This window comes from Pongo abelii, chromosome 2 (assembly GCF_028885655.2).
Source record: "Pongo abelii isolate AG06213 chromosome 2, NHGRI_mPonAbe1-v2.0_pri, whole genome shotgun sequence".
NCBI lineage: Eukaryota > Metazoa > Chordata > Mammalia > Primates > Hominidae > Pongo > Pongo abelii.
The window spans coordinates 143,950,541-143,976,009 of record NC_085928.1 but is presented as its reverse complement, the minus strand read 5'-3'; the positions used below and the strand labels follow the sequence as shown (position 1 = coordinate 143,976,009).

The 25,469-nt window shown below is 42.1% G+C and overlaps 2 protein-coding genes across 5 annotated transcripts in view; one reads left to right on the top strand and one right to left on the bottom strand.

Moving 5' to 3' along the window:
- CEP63 (centrosomal protein 63) overlaps positions 1–8,033 on the bottom strand; it is a gene marked incomplete at its 5' end in the record, with an annotated part of 78,690 nt that extends 70,657 nt beyond the window's left edge. The window contains 1 exon segment of the mRNA NM_001133608.1: positions 7,876–8,033.
- Positions 8,010–16,365, top strand: ANAPC13 (anaphase promoting complex subunit 13). 4 transcript variants are annotated; one of them, XM_009239333.4, is made up of 3 exons: positions 8,010–8,112; positions 11,113–11,238; positions 15,331–16,365. In XM_009239333.4, exons 2-3 carry the CDS (start codon positions 11,140–11,142, stop codon positions 15,454–15,456), a joined length of 225 nt encoding a protein of 74 aa, XP_009237608.1. In that variant the 5' UTR covers positions 8,010–8,112; positions 11,113–11,139; the 3' UTR covers positions 15,457–16,365.
- The last annotated feature ends 9,104 nt before the right edge of the window (positions 16,366–25,469 follow it).

The window sequence follows — 25,469 nt, the reverse complement described above, 5'->3', positions numbered from 1 at the left end:
AGTGTTGATTAATATGTACTGTATGCTTCTCGCCTTTTATAATAAATCTTCAAAATGTTCAATGTCAAACCACTTTTCATTCCAAAATGCTTTTTCCTTAAACCCTTAGACAATAACCAGACTGTGGTGTAGAGGTTCTGCCCCTGGGCTAATCTTCATCTAAAAATTATACTGCTGTAAGAAGTAGATTATTTTACTCAGCACATAATTCAGTGTTGTACTAACAACTAGATATATATATAGTGATGAAAGATATGGCCCCTTTCAAGGTATTAATAGTCTAGTATGGGACAGAAAAAAATGAGCCAAAAAGGCTTTCCCAGTGTGATAAATATAGTGAGAGGCATGCCAAGGGTGTTCCAGAGACACAGAGGAGAATGAGAAGACTGGAAAATAGAACCACTGCACCTTATTTGCATCTATTTTTAAAGATACTAACAAACTGAGTATTTATTTGTGCACAAACATGACAGGGAGGATTTTTTTTCTAGTTGGTTTATCCTACATATTACACCAAAATTGCAAAAATAAAAACCTAAAGAAAAAGCTTCCCATGTTTTACTCCACTTTCAAATCACAATACAGTCAAACTACAATGCAACCAAGATTCCATGTTTTGGTCTACTCTAGGAGAACTGGGAGGCAGTACATGCTCCACACCACACTAGATGGAGACCCAGGATACAGTCCTACTCTGCAACTAACTAGCTTTATATTCTTGGACTTGTTTTAACATCTGCAAAATGAGGGGCATGAACAATATTCTCTAAGGTTTCTTCCAGCTTTTTCATGGGTTCTAATAGCCAATTAAATGTCCATGTAAGTAGCATGGATACTTACTAACATGTAGGAAAGTGCTATTCTTATTGACAGTGCTATCACAGTTATGCAAAATTATCATTAGTAAAATTATACTTATTTAGGTCATGTTATTCTTAAACATTAATATATTTAGTAATATACATTAATATATTTTATATGACTATTTAATAATATAGTTATAATAGAAGTTAAGTTACTGAATGTTCAACAGCTGCCTTGTACACATTGTCTAAATCGATCTTCACAATACTCATAAAAGACAGATACTATTACTTTGAGAAAACTGAGGCTTAGAGAATTAAATAACTTGACTATGATAAACTAAAAATTATAGTCCTGGATTCAACCTAGACAGTGTGGCAATCAATCAAGTCACAATCAATGTGCAACCTTTATATATTTTACAGTATTCTATATCTTAAAATATATCAGCCTTTTGGCTTAATAGTGTCTTTGCAATAAAAAAAGAAATTAAACTGAAGTATGACATCACTACCATGGCCACCAGGTGGCAGCAGCACAATAAATAGTCACATAAGAAATACTGCCATTTTAGAAATCAAAATGGTCTAACATAGAGATTCCTGTTTAAAAAAAAAAAAAGGAGGGAAGTGGACCAGTAACATTCTCTGTGAGAAATAAACTTACTAATGTGCAATGTGTCTGTGTAATACCTTCACCATCTGCCTGAGTAGTGCCAAACACCATCAATTCTCAGGATCAGGCAAATAGTAAGGGCTGATTTTCTGTGGATGTTTGTCACCTGAGTTGCTCATAGTTATATCACTGATTCTTTTTCTAACCAACCTGACCTTCATTCAACTCTATGCACTATGTCACTCTGATTTCTTCTTTGCATGTGCCATATAATTACATAAAATTAGATATTCTTTGTAATATTTTAAATACAAATTAAAACACTGTTTGATAATCTGCTGCTCCACGCCACTAACATGCAAAGCTAATGTGATCAAATGGAAAATGTATACCTCTACCATTGGTACAATCTTACTCATTTCTGCAGTTAGAACAAAACATCAACAAACAAAACTTATTAATTATAACTTTCCTTTGGAATGAAGGCTGTTTTAAATCAATGAAACCTGGAATTGGATAGTGAAAGGAAATATAAGCTTTTACATCAAGTGTGGGGAGCAAGGAAAACACACTTTAAATTTAAGGGAAAAAGAATACAAATAGAATGTCTTATAATAGGCAAATCTTTGAAATTCATTAACATAGACTTTATGAGCTAGAAAGCACTTCAGGCCTCTAATTTAACTTTATCATTTTACAGATCAGGAAAAATATCATAGTATATGCCCAAGACCAAATTATTCACAAAATGGGACACAGGAAGAAAATAAAAACTCCAGACAGAATTATGAATAAATGTGTACATACTAAGAGAAGGGATATGCCTAACCTTCAAGTCTAAAGGAGGATAACAATGCTCTCTGTCCCTGTACCTGCCTTGGTGTCATTTTCATTACAAAGCTCTATGGTCGTGTCAGATATACCATGGCCAGTAAACTATGGCTGTTCCGATGAACAATCAGTATTACTAAGCATTTTCCAGACAGGCTCCTAATTAAACTGATACCAGTAAATAAGGTATTAGAGAAACTTTTCAGAATATCAAAGTTTTTAAAAAATTGTCCAAACTATAGTTCAAAATCCAGGAAGAACAATGAGAAAGTCTGAGAAATAGTAGTACATAAAAACAAACTTTTATATGAGAAAGTGCCATAAGCAAAGTTAACAGACAAATGACAACAGTACCTGAAAGTTTTACCACAAACAGTTAATTACCCAAATACATAAGGAGCTTATAAAAGATTAGGCAAAAAATCTATAGAAACATGGGCGAGAGGTATAAACAAGCAATGCACAGAAAAACACAAATGACAGTAAAAATATGAAAAGATGCTCAACCTTGCTCATAAGAGAAATACAAATTAAAACTACACTAAGTTACCCTTTCTTCTGTACCAGATTAACCAAACATTAAATGTTTGATAATATACTCTGATGACAAGGCTGTGGGACAACAGGCACTCATATGCATAATAGGTAGGAATGCAAAATGAACACAACTGCTATAGAGGAGACTTTGGTAATACCTAACAACTGATATATGCATTTACCCTTTTATCCAACAATGCTACTTTTAAGAATCTATCCCACAGGCTCATTGGCAAAAATGCAAAACAACATATCCACAGGGGTATTCACTGCAGGACTATCTGTAATAGCAGAAAACAACACAAGTGTCTATCAAGAGGGAACAAGTTAAATATTCATCCACCAATGGAGTACTACAAAACTGTAAAAAGGAATAACAATCTCTACATACTCCTAAGGGGGGGATCTACAGGACATGTATCACTAGGTGAAAAACCCAAGATGGAAAACACTATACATAATAGCACATTTTACCTAAGAAAGAAAGGTATGTTTGTCCACGTAGATTTGCTTTTAGGTACATTTTTTTTTAATGGAAGGACAGACCCAAAACTAGTAAAAACAGTATCAGTAAGGAAGGAAAATAAGCAGAGTGGAAGAAACAGAGATGAAAGCTAAATTGTTTTATGGGTACTTGTTTTATGGGAATTATGCTAAGGTTTTGCATATAATAAAACAAATGAAAATGGGGAAAAAAGCAGTACTGAAAAATTGGAAACAAAATAAAATAAATCAACTACCAACTAGATATCAATTTGACAGGCTAACTATACAATAAATTACTTCATATGCCTTTAAAATACAATAATTTTACTATACACTTCCCTAGAGACATATAAAATAAGGATAAAAGACAATTGCAAAGAAATCCTAAGCACTATTCAGGAATCACATTGATAATAAAATAGGCTGTTAACTTGAAACCATTATATATAACATAGGATGAGGAAAAAAACTAATTCTATTAATGAAACTAGGTACCAAGACTCAGCAAAAAAGATACAAACATAAATCCAACGTGTGAAAAAACTGCAAAATTAAGTTTAAATTTTGGAAATTTAAATGTTAAATGTTGGAAACAATACGAACTTTGCATATTTGTGTTTTTCTTCATGTATAATATTTCCTAACTCTGGCCACCATAAATCCTAGAACCAACGACTAACCTAGTAGCAAGAACACCTCTCCCACCTAGATAAGACTGTGGTCTCCAAATACTATCTCAGACTCAAAAGAACCACGGCTCTTTGGAGACCAGAAATCTATAAATGAGCCAGGAAAATTATTTACCAGAAAGCAAGGAAATTACCAAAGCTATTGGTCATATCAAATGGAATAGGAGCCAACTTTAAGGAGCTCTCACTGGCCAAAGATGAAACAATTTGAGTATTAAAAACACAACTGCCATATGTTGAAACAGTTTAAATATAAAGTCTATAAGTTCATGATGATAGGTTTACAAAAAGGCAAAAACCCTCACGGTTACCTTTGGAGGTTGCTAGGCCACCCACTCATTACTGTGGTCTGAAAATAGAGGGAAAGAATTAAGCATTTTTCTTGCCTTTCCTGTACAAATTGTATTTCAGGGTAGTCAAACAGTTGGTAAGAGAAAGTTCTTCATGAAAGACTCTCAGCTGATAAATATTGAAGAAATAATAGAATTAGATAATCACCACGTTGCAACCTCTAATGCAGTAACGGATACAGGCAATATAACCCCACAAAAGGACTTCACCATTAAGTGAAAGAGTCTTGGGGAATTTCACTATGGGTGGATGGAGCTAACTACACCTAAACCCAATATAATGTTTAATGTTAACATCATAAAAAAAGAAAACAACTCAGACACTGCTTCCCTGATAATTAATGAAATAGGAAGTATATTGCATTACCTATGAAATTTTCTGCCCAACCACCGCAACTATCCCACCAAAAAACAAAACAAAAACAAATATAAGGGTGAAATCTGATCAGGCTTCTAGAGCAGTGCTGTTCAATAGAACTTTCTGCAATTATGAAAATATTTTATAACTGCACTGTTCAAAAAGTAGCCACTAGGCAATCTGTAGCTACTGAGCACTTGAAATGTGGCTAATTCAAGTTAGGAACTGAATTTTTTTTTTTTTTTTTTTTTTTGAGACAGAGTCTCACTCCGTCACCCAGGCTGGAGTGCAGTGGCGTGATCTCCGCTCACTGCAACCTCCACCTCCCGGGTTCAAGCGATTCTCCTTCTCCTGCCTCAGCTTCCTGAGTAGCTGAGATTACAGGCGCATGCCACCACGCCCGGCTACTTTTTGTATTTTTAGTAGAGACGGGGTTTCACCATGTTGGTCAGGCTGGTCTTGAACTCCTGACCTCGTAATCCACCCACCTCAGCCTCCCAAAGTGCTGGGATTACAGGTGTGAGCCACCGCGCCCAGCCTAGGAACTGAATTTTTTATTTTATTTCACTTTAATTAACTAGCCACAGCTGGCTGGTGGCTACAATACCGGACAGTGGAATTCCACATCTAACTACTGGTTTAGAGCAGTGGTCCCCAACCTTTTTGGCACCAGGAACCTGTTTCATGGAAGACAATTTCTCAACACCGACAGGGCGGAAATAACACATTTTGTAAATATCTTTTTGTTAAAATTCATATGAAATGTTTTGGGGGAGGAATGGCCAAACCACATTTTTTTGTTTTTTGAGACCCAGTCTCGCACTCTTGCCCGGTCTGGAGAGCAATGGTGTGATCTCGGCTCACTGCAACCTCCGCCTCCCGGATTCACGTGATTCTCCTGCCTCAGCCTCCCGAGTAGCTGGGATTACAGGCGCACACCACCACACTCGGCTAATTTTATTGCATTTTCAGTAGAGACGGGGTTTCACTATGTTGGCCACACTGGTCTCGAACTCCTGACCTCATGCCCACCTCGGCCCCCCAAAGTGCTGGGATTAACAGGCGTGAGTCACCGCGCCCAGCCAACCACTTCTTCAGTAATATGAATAATACACATGGACAGGGTTAGGGGCATGGTTTCAGGATGAAACTATTCCACCTCAGATCATCAGCCATTAGTCAGATTCTCATAAGTGTGCAACCTAGATTTCTTGCATGCGCAGTTTACAATAGGGTTCGTGCTCCTAGGAGAATATAACCTCACGGCTGAACTGACAGGAGGCAGAGCTCAGGTGGTAGGTAATGCGCACTAGCCTGTCACTCACCTCCTGCTCTGTAGCCTGGTTCCTAACAGGCCACGTACTGGTACTGCTCTGCGGCCCCGGGGTTGGGGGCCCCTGGTTTAGAGGACATAAAGGCAACAGAGATACATGTTAAAGGATACTGTGCAATGCCATCTGCTAAATTTAGAACTCTAAGGAAAAATAGGGGCTAATCCCATAGCAATAGCTATGAGGGAACAAATATAGATTAAAAGATGTCAAATGTGCATCACCCAAACACAATAGGCAAATCCCTGTGGGATTTTGGTTCAAACAAGCTAATTGTAAAAAGACATTTAAGAGAGAGTTGAAGAAATCGTAATCTGACTGGATATTGACATCAGAGAATTTTTATTAATTTGTGTATGTGTAATGACAGTACTGTGGCTCTGTAAAACTGAAAAACCTAGCTCCTGACGGGGGCGGGGAGGCAGACTAAAATAACATAAAGATCGGAGATTCAGTTCCTGAAACCTTATGTCAATGTTGGCTTTAGCTGAATTTCAAGTCAAGTTGACATTTTTTGAAAGCAGGAAGCAATGACAGAGTGGACGACTGATGCTGTCACCATCTGCCAGCACAACATAAATTAGAACAGAAAGGACTAAGCAAAGGTCTTCCACCTTTTAACGAGAGGAAATGGCATCAGTACAATCAACATATACAACTTTTACAAACAACTTTCAGATTTGCATCTACATACATTTTAAAAGGCAGTGTGCCTGTTTATAAATCTCTACTCCATTTTAGTTTCAGAGCTTTTTACTACCCTGATCACTGATAATGCCATAGTCAAAAGGCAAACTCAAAAATTAATCTAAAAATGGTACTGCATGCCAAATAAGAAAATATATACACTTTATCATTAAGCTACAGCTAACAAAAATCTAATCAACGATCCTTATGATTTCCTCGTATCTAAAAAATAAATGCAAGCACTTGAGGAACTGTATAAATACAGGGCATCTACCCTACAATATTGCTTTATTAAAATAATAAATTCTTTTAGTAAGTTTAACCGGACATAAGGCTCAGAGAAAACTACTTTGTGCGTATCAGCGTATGCTGCTAAAACTCTAAAAGATGACTAGTCTCTGACATCATACTCATCTTTACTCTCCTGATGTCGTAAGGGACGTAAGAAAAACCACATTATAAGCCTAAATGTACTGTCTTCAAGTATCTCCATGATTAAAGTGTTCCTAAGAAACCGTCCTTATTTCTTTCTATCCCTCATTTGTGCGCATGGAGCAGTTAGTTCAAGGCTCTCCAATTCCAGTCCACGATTTTTGCCACATTTCCGTACCTCTTGTACTAACATAACCGTTTAAACCAACTCACTATTTTAAAAGCTGCCAACCTTAATATGCCACCCTAAATGAGTGGGTCCCCTTGTGCCGTGAATGAAGTAGTCCCAACAGCGCTAGCAAGACAGCAGCCCTGGCAGGGAGGCCGCACTGGGGTCTCTCCGCTGAAAAGGAAGGTGGGTCCGCCGGGGAAGGTGAGTACTGGGCGCAGCTCGCTCGCCCACCTGGCCACTCTCCGAAGCGCCCCCAGCCACCCGGACTCCGAGGAAGGGCTGACCACCTGGCGGGGCCGAACCGCACGCCAGGCTGCGCCATGCCGGACTCCGCCGGTGTGCAGGGCATAGCGGGCCAGGCCGAGGGACTGGGCTCCGGGGCGGACCCGAGCCAGCGGGGACGCGCTTGGTGGTTCGCAGGCCGTTGCGCGAACCGGCCGCAAGCCATGAGGCCGCGAAGCCAGAGTCACCAAGGCAGCCTGGGCCGCCTCCAGACCAGGACACGCCAGCCCCTTGCCCTTCCGACTTGCGCACAGGCGGTTACAGGGTTGCCGGAAGCACGCCCGAGCCTTCCCGCCGTTACCTCGGGCAGGCGCTGCGCACGCGCGCCACCGCTAAGCTTACGTCCAGCCTCTGTAGTCTGCGCGTTTGTTCCGCCCACTGCCCCCACACTTTTAATAATTGAAACAATGTCTTCTCCAGACTTCCCCCGCACGCGAGCAAATGAACTCACCCACATCCGGGAATCCGAGGAGAGTGCAGACACGTGATGCGGGGGGGCGTGGCAAGAGGAAGCGTCTGCCGCGGTGGCCGGGTGCCGGTAAGGGTTTCCAGCGCTCCCGGCCTAGATTTTGGAGGCGCGGGAATGCGTTCGTTGCTCAGTGTCGGACTTCCCCCGTTCCCATCGGCCGAGGCTGTCACTTTACGCTCATAACCGTTTTCTTTACTCCACTCTGTGTCGGGAGGAAAGGGACTTGCATGGCACCCCCAGACCTCCCGTCTCCGCTTCCACGTTTGGTACCTCCTGCCTCAGGCCGGAAGCCGCAGCTGAGGGGCGGCCTGACGTACGGTGCGGACGGTGGTGGCCTGCGAGGCTCATTTCTAGCAAGGAACAAGGCTTTCCCGCTTTGACCTTATAAATACGTGTTTGCAAAGCTATAATATATATAAATTGATAAGACGTATCCCTGTCCCGGGAAACGCAGGCACCGCGTGTTTGGAAAGACATTCATCTGGGCTGTTTGACAGACTCCCCAGTTGGTGCCATGCTCTGTGCTTAGGGAACTGTGAGACCCCTGGAGGGGTGGGTACCGGGACTGCGCTCAGCCTGGGGTTTGGAGGCGGCCTCCTACAGGAAGCGACCTGGGACCTAAGATTTTTAGACTGACTGTGGGTTCACTGGAATAAAAAGGAAGAAACAAAGAGCATTGCAGGCATCGGGACTGTCACGTGTGTAAGAAAAGTTTGTTCAGGAAACAGTGGTCGTACTGGGTGACGAGTACTTGGGACGGTGGCTTTAGTACACAAGATAATCAATGTGCCCTGGGCATTGATTATCTTGATGCTTCCCATCCTTCCAGCCCCTTATGAGGGAAGGCACCTTCGCGCCTAATCCCGGAAATGGGATGTTGACCTTCAAGAGCTGACGCCTGCGTTTATCTTGAAAGGAAGAGTGGCATTAGTGATGTGGAAAAGGGGGTTTTAACTGTCAAGGCTGGAAAATGTGACAGGGTTGGAAGTGTTTGGAGAAGGGACAGGTGAAAAAGATTGAGGCCAAATGTGGAAAGATCTAAGGAATCATGGGTACAAAATGTACACATAACAGTTGGAGACAATAATACCTGAGCAATTGACCACAAGCTGACCTAGCTTGTTTAGTAGATTAAGTTAGGACAAGAAGCAAGAGCTCAAGGATAGAAGGCCTACTGAAGCTCGAGTGATTTGAGAAAACTTTACAAAGGTGGAAAATCTATGTGGGCCTCGGAAAGTCAGGTTTGGATCAGCTGAGGAAAGTGAGAAGGGTATCCCAGGAGACAGAGCAGCAAAGACAAAGGAGTAGCAGCAGGAAAGTGGGGAGCTCTTGTAAGACAGGGACTTCAAAAGTATAACCAAAACTTCGTCTTGCTTTGAGTTATCCACTGGGTAGTACTCGGTTAATTATTGAGTACTGGATTAATTAAGCCCTCACCTGGCTCACCGGTGACAGAAGTAGCAGGGCGCATTTTGCTTAACTTTTGCCGAGATCCTTGTCATGGGGGTAAAAACCCTTTCCCACACCAATCTGTGTATAATTTTTGCCAAGGTGTTAGAGATATCTTGCAGTTATCCTATGGGGGACAGCTGTGAGCCTTTTTTTTTTTTTTTTTTTGAGACGGAGTCTTGCTCTGTCGCCCAGGCTGGAGTGCAGTGGCATGTGGCGCTATCTCGGCTCACTGCAAGCTCCGCCTCCCAGGTTCACGCCATTCTCCTGCCTCAGCCTCCCGAGTAGCTGGGACTACAGGCGCCTGCCACCACGCTCGGCTAATTTTTTGTATTTTTAGTAGAGACGAGGTTTCACCCTGTTAGCCAGGATGGTCTTGATCTCCTGACCTTGTGATCCGCCCACCTCGGTCTCCCAAAGTGCTGGATTACAGGCGTGAACCACCGCGCCCGGCCCTGTGAGCCATTTTTACAAAAACTTCCACCTGCCTTGGCCCAAACCTCAGCGTTCTTAGGCACAGGAGCTCATGAACATACTGAGATAACACTAAACTGGACTATGCGAAGGGACCAACTACAGACCTGACACAAATCCTCAAGGCAAGACGATGTCTGAAGTTGAGCTTGTAAAGGAAATGGCTTCCTTCCTTAAAATATCACCCAGGCTGAGCTCTGAAAAAAGCACCTCCAGATGGTGGGTTTCACCCCGCTCCTCCACCCCAAAATTGCTTATTGTGTGAGTCTCCATAGTCTCAGAAACTGAGAGTACCTTTGATGCCAGTGGCTTCCGGGCTTTTTGGATTGTCACTTGGTAGCAGAGAGCACCCATAGGATGATGCCTATGATGAGTCAGGGCCCAACCTTGGAAACAGGGAAATCCAGAAGTATCCTCCAAGCTAGCCAGCCTTTTGGATTAGATTATAGCAGTTTCAGAGAAAAATGGGGAATCAGCCATGGTCAAGGAGCTAAATAAGCATCGTGACTATTTGGGCCAGAAATTGAAGGGAGTGTAGCGTTAAGAATTAGAGGAAGGAACCTCCAAGGAAGGAGCTACCCCAAAGGGAAGCAGAAACTGGAGAAACTTTAGCAGTATGAGGTTGTACCACTGCTGTTCACCTACAAGTGCTTTGTTCAGATCTCAGCCTGGGTACTATTTTAGGGAAGGAAGCCGTTTCCTTTACAGTATGTTCGTGTGACTCCTGTGCCTAAGAATGCTGAGGTTTGAGCCAGGGGCTAGAAAGGAAACTTAGCTGGCCATTATGAATCAGGGACTCATCAAAGGCATCACAAACAGGAAAAGGTGAATGTTCAAGTTAGAAGAGAAGAGCTACATTGAGATGCAACATATTATTTGAGGGCCTCATTTAATGTGTTACTCTCCTGTCACACTCTATGACACTGGTCTGTCAACTGGGCTATGCCTGTCCAGTATACACTATAAAATATGTATCAGTTGGGGTTGGAGAGAGGAACTGTGATCAAAGTAGTCACCCAGCCCATATGAGAAAATGAACCTTTTCCCAAAAGGTGGCCCCAGACTAAAAAGCCTGGAGAATCCTAATAGTGGATTATACCATCTCTTCAGTGTTCGTGTTTGAGAAATAACCTCTTTGGCTTACAGATTTGACAAGATCAAAGCTGCAGGAAAATGGACAGTGAGGTTCAGAGAGATGGAAGGATCTTGGATTTGATTGATGATGCTTGGCGAGAAGACAAGCTGCCTTATGAGGATGTCGCAATACCACTGGTAGGTTATGATTTGAGCTGAGGATGGGTTAAAGGTATTGATCTGGCAGTAACTAGTGGAGGAGGGATATCAATGGAAGATAAACTAGTGTGGCAAAGAAATCAAAGCTGTGGAATTCTCTAACTCTAGAAGCCTCTGGAAAGCATCTAGTTTTATGTTTTATTTGAAGAAAAATGTGGTTCAGGGAGCTAACATGGCCAGGTCAGTTAGGAGTCATGCCAGGACTAGAGCCCAGATTTTCTGAGCCATGTTCTGTCCACCACACGAAAACCAGAGAAACCAAATAATGAGAGTTTAATGCGCAAGATGGGGAGGAACAAGAAGCAGCAGCCTATGAGTTCTGTTTCTTTCTTCCCTGTCTGTGGCTCATCAGTCTTTTGGCATTTTTAGAAACTCTCATTCTTGGAGCATACACCTATCTTAGGTTCCCTGGGAAATATTCAGAAGATACCTGGGTATTCTTTTGCGTTTAGGCCAGCGGCCTTCTGGAATACTCTTTTCTTCCCTATCTTTGGAAAACTCTGCTGCAGGGAGTTTGTTAAATCTCATGTAATAAGTGATCCAAAAGTTTTGCTTATATAAATGTTTGTTTAAAATCCTATTTATGTCATAGAGGCCTAAAAAAGGGAAAACGGGACTGTTTTTCTTTAAAGCATGCCAGCTGCCCTGAGAAGAGTAGTTAGTATTAAATAAAATATAATTTATAGTTAGAATATCTGCTGCTGCTGTTTACAAAGAAATAAAATAGTTCATCTGTATTTTCATTTATGAATAAGAGATAGTAATATGTTCAGTGAATAATATACATATCAAATAACAAGTTATAGCTTAGTTCAAGCTTAGGAAAATAGTCAAAAGAGAGAGCATAATAAGAATTATAGATGTCATTTATTGAATACCAGTTTTATGCCATGGACTGAGGTTGGAAATATACATTATCTCTAATTCTTAAACAACCCTGTGAGGGAGGTGCTGTTATTCCCATTTTATAGGAAAAGAATAGGATCAGAAAGGGCAACTTGCCCAAAGTCTGGTAGCAGGTAAGTAGGGCTTCATATAACATATACCTAGGTCTGTGAAGTTCCAAATCCTGTCTTGTGAACTTTTGTTCATTCATTCATTTGACAAGCATTTTTTGCAGCCTACTGTGTGCCATAAGACTGTGTGAACATAAGATACAGTTCCTCCTCCTGAGCGGTCTAGAAAGGCAACACTTATAGATAAGTAATTGTGATAATAAATATTCTAGGTGGGGGCATAAACAGCCGCATCATATAGGAAGTGGCTGATTGCCTGGTGGGCATCAGAAAGGCTTCTGAGAGAATGTCATGTTTAAGCTGGGTCATAAGGAAGGACCAGAAGTTTAGTGGAGGTAGACAAGGGTATTGCAGCAGAGGGGACAGATGTGTAAAGGCCCAGAGTTTTGAAAGGCTTTGGGACATGGTGAGTCATTCAGTGTGGATGAAGAATACGTTTGTCACATAAGTAGGCTGAAAAGTTGGGCTTGGATCAGATTGAGAGTGGTATTTGATACCACACTTAGACCTCATCCTCAGGAGATCCAGGAATGAATGGTCTTAAAAGCAAGACTGCTATGCTCAGATTTGGCTTTTGGAAAATCAGCTTAGCAGCATTGTTAGAGATGGTGTGACATGGAGAAAGGGGCAAGTGAGACCAATTGGCAAGCTATTGTGGTGGTCTAGGCAAGGGAGGAGGGCCTAAACAAAGTCAAGAAAATAAAGGAGATGTCCATTTCTGGAGAAGTTTATGGCCCAGATTGGAGAACATTTGTGTGGCAGGGGATGAAGGAGAGGGAAGTTTCCCTACTGACTTCCAGGCGAAGTTGGCTTGGCCCTGCTGCTAATCCACACCTTTCACTTATCTTGTGATTCTAAGGCAATATGTATGCCAGTTAGGTTTTGCTGCATAACAAGTCACCCCAAAGCTTAGTGACTTAAAAGAGCAACTGTTTATTTCATGATTTTGTAGCTCAGCTGGGAGGGACTTCTAGTCTGCACCAGCTCAGCTGATCCCTGCTAGGCTTGCTTGTGTTGTGCAGTCAGCCAACAGACTCTGGAGGCTGGGTAATCTAGGACTATCCCACATGTCTGGCAGTTAACAAGCTGTCTGCTGGGTGATGGGGTGACTATGCCATGGTCTCTGGTATCCAGCAGGCTAGCCCAGACTTCTGAGTCTCAGGGTTCCAAGAGCAACCTGAGAGGAAACCGCAGAGCTTCTTGGAGCTTAGGCCAAGAACTGGCCCACTGGCATGACAGCTTCATTCTGTTGGCCAAAACAACTCACAGGGCCAGTCCAAATCCAAGATTGGGGAAATCAATTTCACCTTTTGATAAGAGTAGCTGCAAAGAACTGAGGGCGTTTTACAGTACACCATAATGGATGGCTGGGTTTATGATACTTTTGTTTTTGTTTTCCAGGCATATATGCAATTTTATGTGTTGGCATGTATTGCAAGGGACAGTAGATACCAAATGAAAGACACATTATTTTAGAAAGCATACCACAGATAGGATGAAATTAAGCAAAGTTGTCTGCTTCTGAATTAAAGAATTCATTAACCAAGGACCTGTTTATTCTTTGTCATCTATAAGTAATTATTAGGACTGAACTTTCTTTTTAAGTTTAAGATAATATATTATTGCGTTACAATAAATGATAGCTCTTTTCAATCTGTTCAAGTATGTTTGAATCTGTCTGTAGAACAAGATGTATGTGATTCAAATATAGATAAGTGAATATCATTTAATATTGAGCATAATTTTAGAGGGGAAAACATATTCACATACTACAAATTAGAATCCAGTGGGAAATTTTAAGTCTGGATATTGCATAACAGTTTGCTAACCATAAAACAAAACACAGATAATTGAAAAGAAATATATTGGTATCTGTGAACTCTGGTACAAAGCAGAGTTTCAGTAGTAATACATTTAAACTTAAAATACAAGTAAATGATCCCAGATCCTACAGTAAGTGTGGCCCATGACTTACCATTTTAAGAAAATTGCTGGTAGTGTGAATTGGTCATTTGTTGTGTTTTTTGTTGCTCTGCTCCACCACTAGGGGGAGGGCTCATCTATTAATTACATTTTCAGTGTTTCCTGCCCTACCTCCATTTTTATTACAATATAGACATGTTGGGCCAGGCGCGGTGGCTCGCGCCTGTAATCCCAGCACTTTGGGAGGCTGAGGCAGGTGGACCAACTGAGGTCGGGAGTTCGAGACCAGCCTGACCAACATGGAGAAACCTCATCACTACTAAAAAAAAATAAAAAAATACAAAATTAGCCGGGCATGGTGGTGCATGCCTGTAATCCCAGCTACTCGGGAGGCTGAGGCAGGAGAATCACTTGAACCCGGGAGGCAGAGGTTGTGGTGAGCCGAGATCATGCCATTGCACTCTAACCTGGGCAACAAAAGTGAAACTCCATCTCAAAAAAAAGACATGTTGGGTCCAAGATAATTTTTTGGATACATTTCTTGTGTCTAAGGAATATGCCAGCAAACTAGTATTCTTTTAAAGCATGCTCCCCCTAAAGAAGATTTAGGATTGGCTCATCTCAGTATTCCTAGCTGCTAATAATAACAGCAAATATTCCTTGAGCACTGGATACCCCACACAGTGCTCAGCACTTGATCTAAATTACCTCACCTAATCCTTACAGTAGTCCTGTGAGGTGATGGCTCTTTTGTTCTCCCATTTGCCAAGGAAGAAACAAAGGCCCCAAGGGTTTGCATACCTTGCCCAAGTAACCCAGCAAATGGGAGAGTTGTGGTCTTGGATCCTAGTTGGCTTCCAAAAGCCTCTGCCCTTAACCCTTCTGCCACAGTGCCTCCTTCACAAATGTCAGAGTCAAAATGCCCATCATTCCCTACTGAAGAAGGCCTAGGCCATGTTTGAATGATACTTCTGATAGTTTCCTCACGTGTATGATTTTAGCTTTTTTAGAATACACATATCAATTATGTTGCCTGTTCCTAGGAACTCACAAGCTTTAATTCTAAGTGTTCTTGAGTTCCAAGAAGATGCAGAATATATTACTGTTCTGAATTTCTATTGTACCTTTTCAGAATGAGCTTCCTGAACCTGAACAAGACAATGGTGGCACCACAGAATCTGTCAAAGAACAAGAAATGAAGTGGACAGACTTAGCCTTACAGTACCTCCATGAGAATGTTCCCCCCATTGGAAACTGACGCTTGGCTCCTTTCTTGTGGATGGATTTTCTAAAAGTACACAGATAAAGCATGTTTTGTTTCAGTCTCCTAATTCAAATCTTTGAGTAATAAATCAGCACTCAAAAATGTACACCCATTTAGTTTGTGGTAGCAAAGTGCAATGTGAAAATGTTCACTAGAATGAGAAACTGAGATTTCTCAGTAATGGTGAATATTTGGCTCTTTAAACCTAAAACTCTTCATTGAGTCGCTTATATTTGAACATGATTGGTTAAACATTTGCCTCTACCTCTGATTTTGCTTTACTGTCAAAGTTTAACACCTTCCAACTACTTATGTGTGTCCTGTAACACACGCGATTGAACATATGAGAGGGAAAGGCAAAGAAAGAGGAAGCCAGACACTAGGAGAATTATTAACTTCTCATACTTCCCCACATTGAGACATTCAGAGTGTATTTAGCCTGTAGATGTTGTGATATGCAAATATCCCATTCCCTGGTTACTGGCATTCCCAAGATTCTTCATGGTATTTTCAAACTTTGGATAAATTTACAGATTAGAAAGATATCTGACAGTTACCTCTGTTCTCCTTACAAATTCCTTTTGTGCTGCTGGAAAGGATCTTTGGCTAGGTGAATGACTAGTTTTATTCAGTAATGGCATTTCTTATTTTCTCAAAGCCCTTTCAGTTATAACCACCCCACTACGGAATCAGTATTTAGTTATACATTTGTATAAGAACCTGTATTTTGAAAAACATATTCATGTATATTTATTCCTGGAATTATTTGCCTGTTAAACAGTGTCTTTCATGTTCTCTCCCCAGATTGTAAACTCTGTAAGAAGCAGCCCCAGCTGCTTATATCTGTATCCCTTGTTGAAACTCTGAAAACACTGAATAACTAAAATCTCTTCTCATCCTTTTTATGCTGGGTCTTTTTGTTTACTTAGCTTTTAGGAGGAAGAGGTACATGAAAAAACAAATTAGCTTATTTTAGGTTTTCAATCACAAACATGATTTTAGCAGCTATCCTATAATCCAAATACATCCAGGCTGATTTCTTCTCTTTGCATCAGTAGTTCTGCCTAGAAATCTTTTATCTTCAGAATAAAGACCCCAAGACACCAGTCCCTTCAATAAGCAAAGAAAGACAACCTAATAGAAAAGAGATTTATAATATTAAAAAAAATTACCCAAGAGAAAAAGCTTTTCAAAAAATTAAAGTACCTAGAATGCCACAGTTCTTTCACATTCTTGTTAAATGAGGATTTTACAGCTCACTTGTGGTATGTAATCTCTGAGACACTAACATCTAAGAACTTGACAAATGTTCATGTGAATCCTGCCTTGCCTTTCCCTGGAATATTAGTAGACTAGTAAAATATGAAAGCTATTCTTGATTTCTGCTGAACCAGAATATGATATCTGTAAGACAGCTGTTGGTTTGTGTCTATGACATTCATCTGAGAACTGCCCCCACCCCCAGGAATAGCCTCTGGGCAAGTTCGTAACTTGTGTTATGGTGCCAGAACTGTAGCTCATTGTATCAGGAATTAGGTGACCTAATCTGGGCTAGTCAGATTTTGTCAACCAGGGCTTCGAAATCTCTGTCTAGGACTGGCTTGAGGATGATGGGCACAAGAAATGCTAAGTTGCTGTTACAGGGTAGCTTTCTTCAATTGTCTGTACCAAAACACCCAAAAAGGAAAGTATCTGGAGAGGGAGGCCGACAGGCTATGTGGCCTATTGGTTCCTGCCAGCTTTCCAGTTTAGAGCCTGCATATTGCTTTTCTCTGTGGGAGGCACCATGCCTGGCACTGGGAATATAGCAGTGAACAAAATAAGTATGGCCTCTCCCTTCATGGAGCCTTTAGTTGGGGAGACAAGCATTAAACCATTAGCCATACAAATACATGATTTCAATTTGGGGTGTATGCTAGGAAGGAAAAATAAAAGATGTGACTTAGGTTGGGTTCCCAGAAGCCAAGCCTGAGGCAGAGATTTCTTGTGCAAGTGATTTATTGAGGTGCTTTCAGAAGTGTTCTGTAAGGTAAACAGGATAGGGCAGGGAAAGAAGCTGAGCCAAGATGTGGTTTGAGCTGAAGTCTAGCTTCAGTCTCATCCAGTGGGATTGCTGGGCCGTGATGATGCCAAGAGTTTTCTCACCTTGAGGCAAGGGGTTAGGCCTTTGTACTGAGTATGAATTGGTCAGTCATTGGCTTGGCCCTTCCCGCAATCCCCCAGTGAGAGCGTAACCTCCCAGGCATTGCCAGGTGACACGCCTCTCCAGAGGACACTCTGGAAGAAGCAGCCTTGGCTGCTTGTATCTGTATCCCTTGTTGAAACTCTGGAAACACTGAATAACTAAAATCTCTTCTCACAGCTGTGAGCCTTTGACAGCCAATACACAGTAGCTGGGGGAATGGGTACCAACAGTACTGCTGCAGTATAGGAGAATGTGACTGGAGGGGATCCGATTTATATTGAATAATCCAAGGGAGACCTTGTGATTAGCAGCTTTTGTAGCACATAATTTGAAATACTAATTTTGTCTCTGAATTTTTTTCCAATCTCCAAGGAAGTAACCAGGTCCTGTGTGCTTCCCGTGCACAGCAGGAAGCGGACATGCTTAATAATAACCCTAGCCCTTATTTGGGAAGCAGGGGAGGGTGGGAGAGAAGAGGGTTTGCAGACGGGAGCCTCTTAGGAGTAGTGGAAAGCTGTGTGCCACTCAGTACCACAGTAAGATGGTGAACTTCAGAGTTTCATGGTTTGTTGGGTGCTCCAGAGGAAACCTGCACCTCAACACCTAGTCTTCCAGAAAAGGCAAAGACCTCCAAGCTTGGAACCCCCTCCTACAAGGGCCCCCTCAGACTTGGCAGTGAAGATAATAGCAACGACCCAGATAGACTGAAGAGTAGAGGTCTTTACCCATTTTTCCAGGTCATTCATGAGTGTCCTAAATGCTTGCAAGACCCTAAGAAGGGGAAAGGACACCCCGGTGACCACAGAATTAATTTCTGCTTGCAGTGCAGCAGAGTGAGGCCAAATGGACTTAATTTGCTTTGAAGAAAAGAAATGTGCTATCTCTTGTACCCTCCTTGAGCTTGTGACCCACACCCAAAGGATGAGTAATAGTAATAAGGGAAAGGATTGGGAGATGAGGATTGCTTACAGAGAGAGCTAACTGCATAAAGCCAGGAGGTAGGACTGGCATTATAAGCAAGGTGAGTAGGCAGGTGTCTGGTTAGAAAAAGTTTTTCTAAGTCACTGAAAGGTTCTAACTAGAGAGAGTGGCCTGATCAGATTGGATTTAAATATATATATTATATATCACTTTGGAGGTAAGAATAGAAGTGGAAAGACAAATTAGAAGAGCTTTGCAATGGCTCAAGTGAGAGATGATGGTAGTTTGGATTGGCAAGATAGAGGTAGAAATAGAAGGACTCGAAATATTTGTTCGAGGTGGAATTGTCCATACTTGCCCAGTGTGAGCACTGCCCTCATGACCCAGGGGTTAGATCTCTGAGCTAGACACAGGACTAAAGTCACAGCCCCTGTTCTCTGGAAACAAGGTCTGAGTCCAGGGGCTGCCCATCCTTTGAAGCCCAACTTAGACTCACATCATAATAGTATCGTAACAATGACACGATGGTTAATCAAGCACTTCTATGCACTTTAAACACGTGAGTTCCAGCCCTGACATTCACCTTTTAGGTGGATAGCATTGTCCTTATTGATCAGGAGATGGTGACTTAAATGATTTATTCCAAGTTAACGTTGAAAGACTTATTCCAGGCTGGATGCAGTGGCTCATGCCTGTAATCCCAGCACTTTGGGAGGCTGAGGCGGGCAGATCACCTGAGGTCAGGAGTTTGAGACCAGCCTTGCCAACATGATGAAACCCCGTCTCTACTAAGAATATATTAAAAACAAAAACAAACAAAAAACTAGCAGGGCATGGTGGTGGGCACCTGTAATCCCAGCTACTTGGGAGGCTGAGGCAGGAGAATTGCTTGAACCCAGGAAACAGAGGTTGTAGTGAGCTGACACGGTGCCACTGCACTCCAGCCTGGACGACAGAGTGAGACTCTGTCAAAAAAAAAAAAGACTTATTTCAAGTCATTCAAATAGTAAATGGATTCCAACCTAGGTTGTCTGATCCCAAAACCCATGTGCTCTCCCTGGACCATGTTACCTTTCCTGTAAAACTTTCTGTGACATGGGAAGAAAATCCTACCAGAATACTTAGAACTTTAAAATACGTACCTTGTTTCTAAAATTGAGACAAAGAACTAGAAGCATTTTTAATAGGAGCATGGGAGTCATGAAACATTTAAAGATTCAACCTTTTATCAAACTCACATATAATGTCACCATGAATCCTGTTGTCACCGGATTTTATACGAGATTAAATCTCTGCAGTTTCAGATTTTGGTGCATTTGAGAGGATAGTTTAATGTCAATGCTACAATACCCAGCAGGGGGCGTTCAATTCCTTTTAGAAAGTTTGAATCACTGGCTGATTGTTAGCTCTGAACACTGAAGATTCTCAATACGTGTGATCTTTCGCTTGAAAGTGATTCTGCGTACCTGGGCTGCCCAAAGTGCTAGGTAGCGGTTATGTGAGGAAAGCATAGCCTTCCTGGGATTCTGGCCAGCCAGGCTTGGACTGAGCAGCTCACCTAGTGGGCTCCTCACTCATGCTTTGTCGGGGGCAAAGTGAGGGCACCCAAAAGGTGAGGGCAGTTCAGAACTTTTGGTTAAAGAAAAAGAGGTCTGGAACCAGGAATTTTGCCCACCTTTCGTTAAGCTATTTCCCAGATCTTTGCATGAAATCATTTGGATAATTTAGGCATCATCCAGCAATAATCCATTAGGCTCTAGAAAGACTGTTTTTCTTTTTTTAAAAAAAACAAAAAAAAAAACTCTTATTCATGTGCAGATTTGTTAATACAGGGACACTGTTGTCACAGGAGTTTGGTATACAGATCATTTAATCACTCAGGTACTAAGCCTAGTACCCAATAGTTATTTCTCCTGATTCCCTCCCTCCTTCACCCTCCTCCCTCAAGTAGGCCCCAGTGTCTGCTTTTCCTCTCTTTGTGCCTATTGGTTCTCATTATTTAGCCGCCACTTATGAAAACATGCGGTGTTTGGCTTTCTGTTTCTGTGTTAGTTTGCTAAGGATAATGGCCTTCAGCTCCATCCACATTCCTGCAAAGGACCTGATCTCCTTTTTAATGGCTACATAGCATTCCATGGTGTATATGTCCCACATTTTCTTTATTCAGTCTGCCATTGGTGGGCATTTAGGTTAATTCCCTGAAAAGATTGTTTTTCAAAGCTTCCTTTCTTGATTTGGCCCTGCTTTACCCACAGTTATATTTGTTCCCCGGTTTCTCACTCTTGCTGTGCCATACCCCATCAGTGAGCTCTCAAGGAAAGACTGGGTAGTGGCAGGCCTGAAAAGGCAGCTGGGTGGTCTCCTAAAGGGACTTCATATCTTGTGGCCTTTCTGGCCCAGATGATGGATGGTCCTGGCCTCTGCACTGGAACCAGCCTGGACCAGCTGCTCAGGCGTGCAAGCAAGGCAGTTGCCCTGGGCCTGCACTCAAAAGGGCCCGCATTTGGTATAATGCTGTGCTTTTTCTGTCTTGAAAGTGTTAATAATTTTTTAACAAGGAACCCACATTTTCATTTTGCACTGGGCCCCATAAATTAGGTAGCTGATCCTTGAATCTATGGTATCCATCAGGGTTCCATGCTGGACAGTGACTAAACCCAGCAAATGCCCTCACCTTAGAAGTGAGAATTCAAGGGACTGTGGGTGTCGGCCTTTGGGGTGACAGAAAAGCAACCAGGGCCAGGAGGAGCGACAGGGAAAATGCTGGGTCAGACCGCCGGGCTTGCCAGAGTCCTGACAGGGGTTCAGGTCCTCGAATGATCTCCTAGGCAGTTGCTGAAATCGGTTCCTCAGCTCAACTGAACCCTCTGTCTTTTTTGCCTCCTGAAAACTAGCCTCACTGACCATGGGAGGAAGGAGAGGTACAGAACTTGAAGTGAGGTTATCACCCAATCTCAGGGCACGTCCCTGCCTAAATTTCATCTGGTTCTTAGCCAACTACTATATGAACTTGCACTCTGTCACCCTGGTCACAGCAATGCAGCTGTTGCAGAATCGAGCCCCTTGAGTGCTGTAGGTGTGAGAAACACAACTACAGAGCTGGGACCAATGGTTACCCCATTCCTTCATTAGTTCTGCTCATTACTATAAGGATTTCCACCTAGATTTTTATTTTAGTTTACCAACTGGGTTGAACCATATGAAAAAGCTGTTTTTGTAAATCAAAAATAGTCAGATAATTGCAATTTCCTGTTTTCAGCTAGTATTATTCTTACCAAGAGCCATTTGTGTGTGTATACAAACACACGCACACCACACACGAACCAGATTTGATGGGCGTGGGTGGGGGGGACAGGCAAAGGGTGGAGAATTTGAAAACAACCAAATGACTCCAAAGGAAGTGGGGGAGAGGTTGACGTACAGACCCATCCCAGTTATTCCACGCCTTCCCTGTGACTCAGATCCCCTTTATCATGCTGCCACCACCCAAAGGCAAAAGGGGTTTTCCTCTGCCCATGCATGATCTCCTCTACCTTCTTGGCATCTCTGCCCGTGCTTCCTCCCCACCTGTCATCTTAGTCTCCAGCTGTTCCCCTGTTCCCCTCCACCATGCCCACAGAATGGTACTCACTTGAAGTGGCACACAATCTAATGGCGCAGGGCTTCTGGAGAGAGTGAGGTGGATGCATCCATGCCTCTTGGCCAGTGAGGATGCCTGACACCTGTCAATGACTAAGACCTGATGCAGCCTCCCTTTACTAAGCCCAGACAGACAGGAGGCATGGGTCTGCCTAACGAGGCTCTTCTTCCTGGCCTCATTGTCACCACTCTTGCCTCCCAGCCCCTACTCTCAGGGATGGGCAGATGTTAAGGATATTCTCCCCACTTACCCTACTGCTCCCCTCTGGGCCTGGAGATTAGGTGCCTATTTTTTAGTCTGAGATCCTAGTCCAGACATACACGCATCACACAGCAAGGGCTCCAGGAGTGCAAGAAAAATGAGTCCCAGGCTGGCTTGTAGAGTCTCAGATGGACTCGAGGCAGAAGTGGAGAGGGCTGGAGGCAGAAGTGCAGAGGGCTGGAACTCTCATCCCTCTCCCTTGCATTGACTGTGCTGCCTGCCTCTTTCATCCAGGCTATCTCTTTCAATCAATCAATCTCCATGTTTGTTCCTATTTCTCTCTTGTTTACTGTGTTTTCTCCCTTGCTCTTTTATTTATTTATTTATTTATTTTATTTTATTTTTTTTTGAGACAGAGTCTCGCTCTGTCCCCAGGCTGGAGTGTGCAGTGTGGCACAATCTCAGCTCACTGCAAGCTCCACCTCCCAGGTTCATGCCATTCTCCTGCCTCAGCCTCCGGAGTAGCTGGGACTACAGGCGCCCGCCACCATGCCCGGCTAATTTTTTTTTTTTTCTATTTTTAGTAGAGACGGGGTTTCACTGTGTTAGCCAGGATGGTCTCCTGAGCTTGTGATCCGCCTGCCTTGGCCTCCCAAAGTGCTGGGATTACAGGCATGAGCCACCGCCCCGGCCCTCTCGCTTGCTCTTATTCAAGCATTTATCTAAACATCCTAGTCTATACATTGGACTTGTTTTCTTATGTCATTCAAATTGCAATTATCTCTAAAGTAGAACTTACATCAAATTCATATCTCATTCTGTTTTACATAATATTTACTTAAAATTATATGTAAGTAAAATGTATATAGGCTGCCTCAAAGTACAGTGGCTAAGAGGACACACCTTTGAGGCAAGAAAGACCTAGGTTCAAAACCCAGCCAAGCAACACACCAGTCCATCCCCAAGCAGGTTATTTGCCTTTCTGAACCTCAGTTTCCTCATTGAAAATGGGGTTGATAATACTGCTTACATGAAAGGCTTCTTGAAGGAGTAAATGAGACAATGCAAGTAAAGTGCTTAGAAAAGTTTCTGGCACATGGTAGCACTTGGTAAATATTAGCCATTGTTTTCAATGTAATACAATAAGTATTTCAAAAAAGTTTACACTGATACTCTGAAGTCAAGCAAAGAATAATTTTATTATATAAATAATAACTTGCAGATAATCCTTAAGGATTATTTTACACAGTAGAAACAGCAATGAATTAGGAGACAGAAGACCCGGGTTCAGGTTCTGGCTCCACATTTGCTGACTGTGTGAGCAGGAGCCTGATTGTTAACTTCACTGAGCCTACTTCCTAGGGCTGGAGAGTAAAAACATATTTAAAACTGTTTTGTAGTTGTAAAGAACTATACACATTTAAATTAAACATGATTTGCTTACTTCATAATTGTGTAATTTCATTTTTAAAATCATGTTTCAGGTAGCGTTTTAATATATGTGCTAATTTAAACCTAATAAATGTACATATGGGCATATCTGTATGTGAATATGCATAAACATCTTTTATAAAGTCTGGAAGAAAAGAAACTACTGGCAGTAGTTACATCTAGGGACAAGATTAAACCGGTGAGGAAGGGAATTGTCCAATCTTACTTTATATCCTCCTGAAAAGGCAATGAGGTTGTGGATAATTTTTTCAAGTAATAATGTTGATACTGTGAGTCAGAAAAGCATTTTTTTTTTTTTTGAGACAGAGTCTTGCTAGGTCGCCCAGGCTGGTGCAGTGGCACGATCTCAGCTTACTGCAACCTCCGACTCCCAGGTTCAAGCAATTCTCCTGTCTCAGTCTCCCAAGTAGCTGGGATTATAGGCTTGTGCCACCACGCCCGGCTAATTTTTGTATTTTTAGTAGAGACGGGGTTTTGCTGTGTTGGCCAGGCTGGTCTCAAACTCCTGACCTCAGGTGATCCGCCTGCCTCAGCCTCCCAAAGTGCTGAGATTACAGGAGTGAGCCACCACACCCACCCAGAAAAGCATTGTTTAAAAAAAATAATAAATAAAAATAAAAATAAATAAAACTACTCTTACTGCCTTTGAATAAATATTTGAAATGTATGTTAAAACTTATGTCTGCAATCAGTAACTTTTCATTCCTCTAATACTCAGCAGTGAGCATCAGCTCTGTGCAAAGCACCCTGAGAGAAGCATACGTAAGTCAGACGTGAATTGTGCCTGAGATTACACTGTGTTAGACCAGATAAGACACTTACCATATAAAAAGCCAAAATATAAGAAGAAAGTGGTCAGTGTGCCCAGTGCACAATAAATGCTAAAGAAATACTTACTAGATAGATAGTGCAGTGGTGCAAGTAGGCAAAGAGATGGATGAATTAATGGATGGATGGGTGGATGGATGGATGGATGGATGGATGGATGGATGGATGGATGGATGGATGAATGGTAGTAGTACCATGGAAGAGGGGAGTCAGAGAAGAAATAGATCTCCTGCAGTTGAGGGAATTTAGGAAAGCTTTGTGGAGAAGGTAGCCTTTTGAAACAAAGGCCAGATTTGAACATCTGGAGAATAGAAGACGAGTTAGGACAGTACATTATGGTGATGACATTCTGTCATTTCTGATTTTCTTTCTCCCTCTCTCTCTTCTTTTCAACTAAGGGTAGGGCTGGTGTGTTTGGAAACATATGGAAACATTTTTTTTTGGTTGTCACAATGTCTGGGATGGTGGTGGGAGGTACCAGAGAATACTGCTACATTTAGTGAGATGTTGGTCAGGGTTAGTAAATATACTGCAAAGAAGAATTGTTCTATCCAAAACTCTGATAGTGACCACATTGAGAAATACCAGTAAGTGAGAGAAGCATCATAAATAGATTATTACAATGTCATTTAAAAAAATTGCTGATATAGATATCTTTACAAGTTTTCTGCTTTTGTCGGCCGGTTCAGTTGATGTGATCGCCCTTCTAGGCAAAGGAGCAGGGAAGTAAGATTGCAAAGGCCCATGATGGGGCGTGGAGCAGTGCTGAGCAGACAGAGG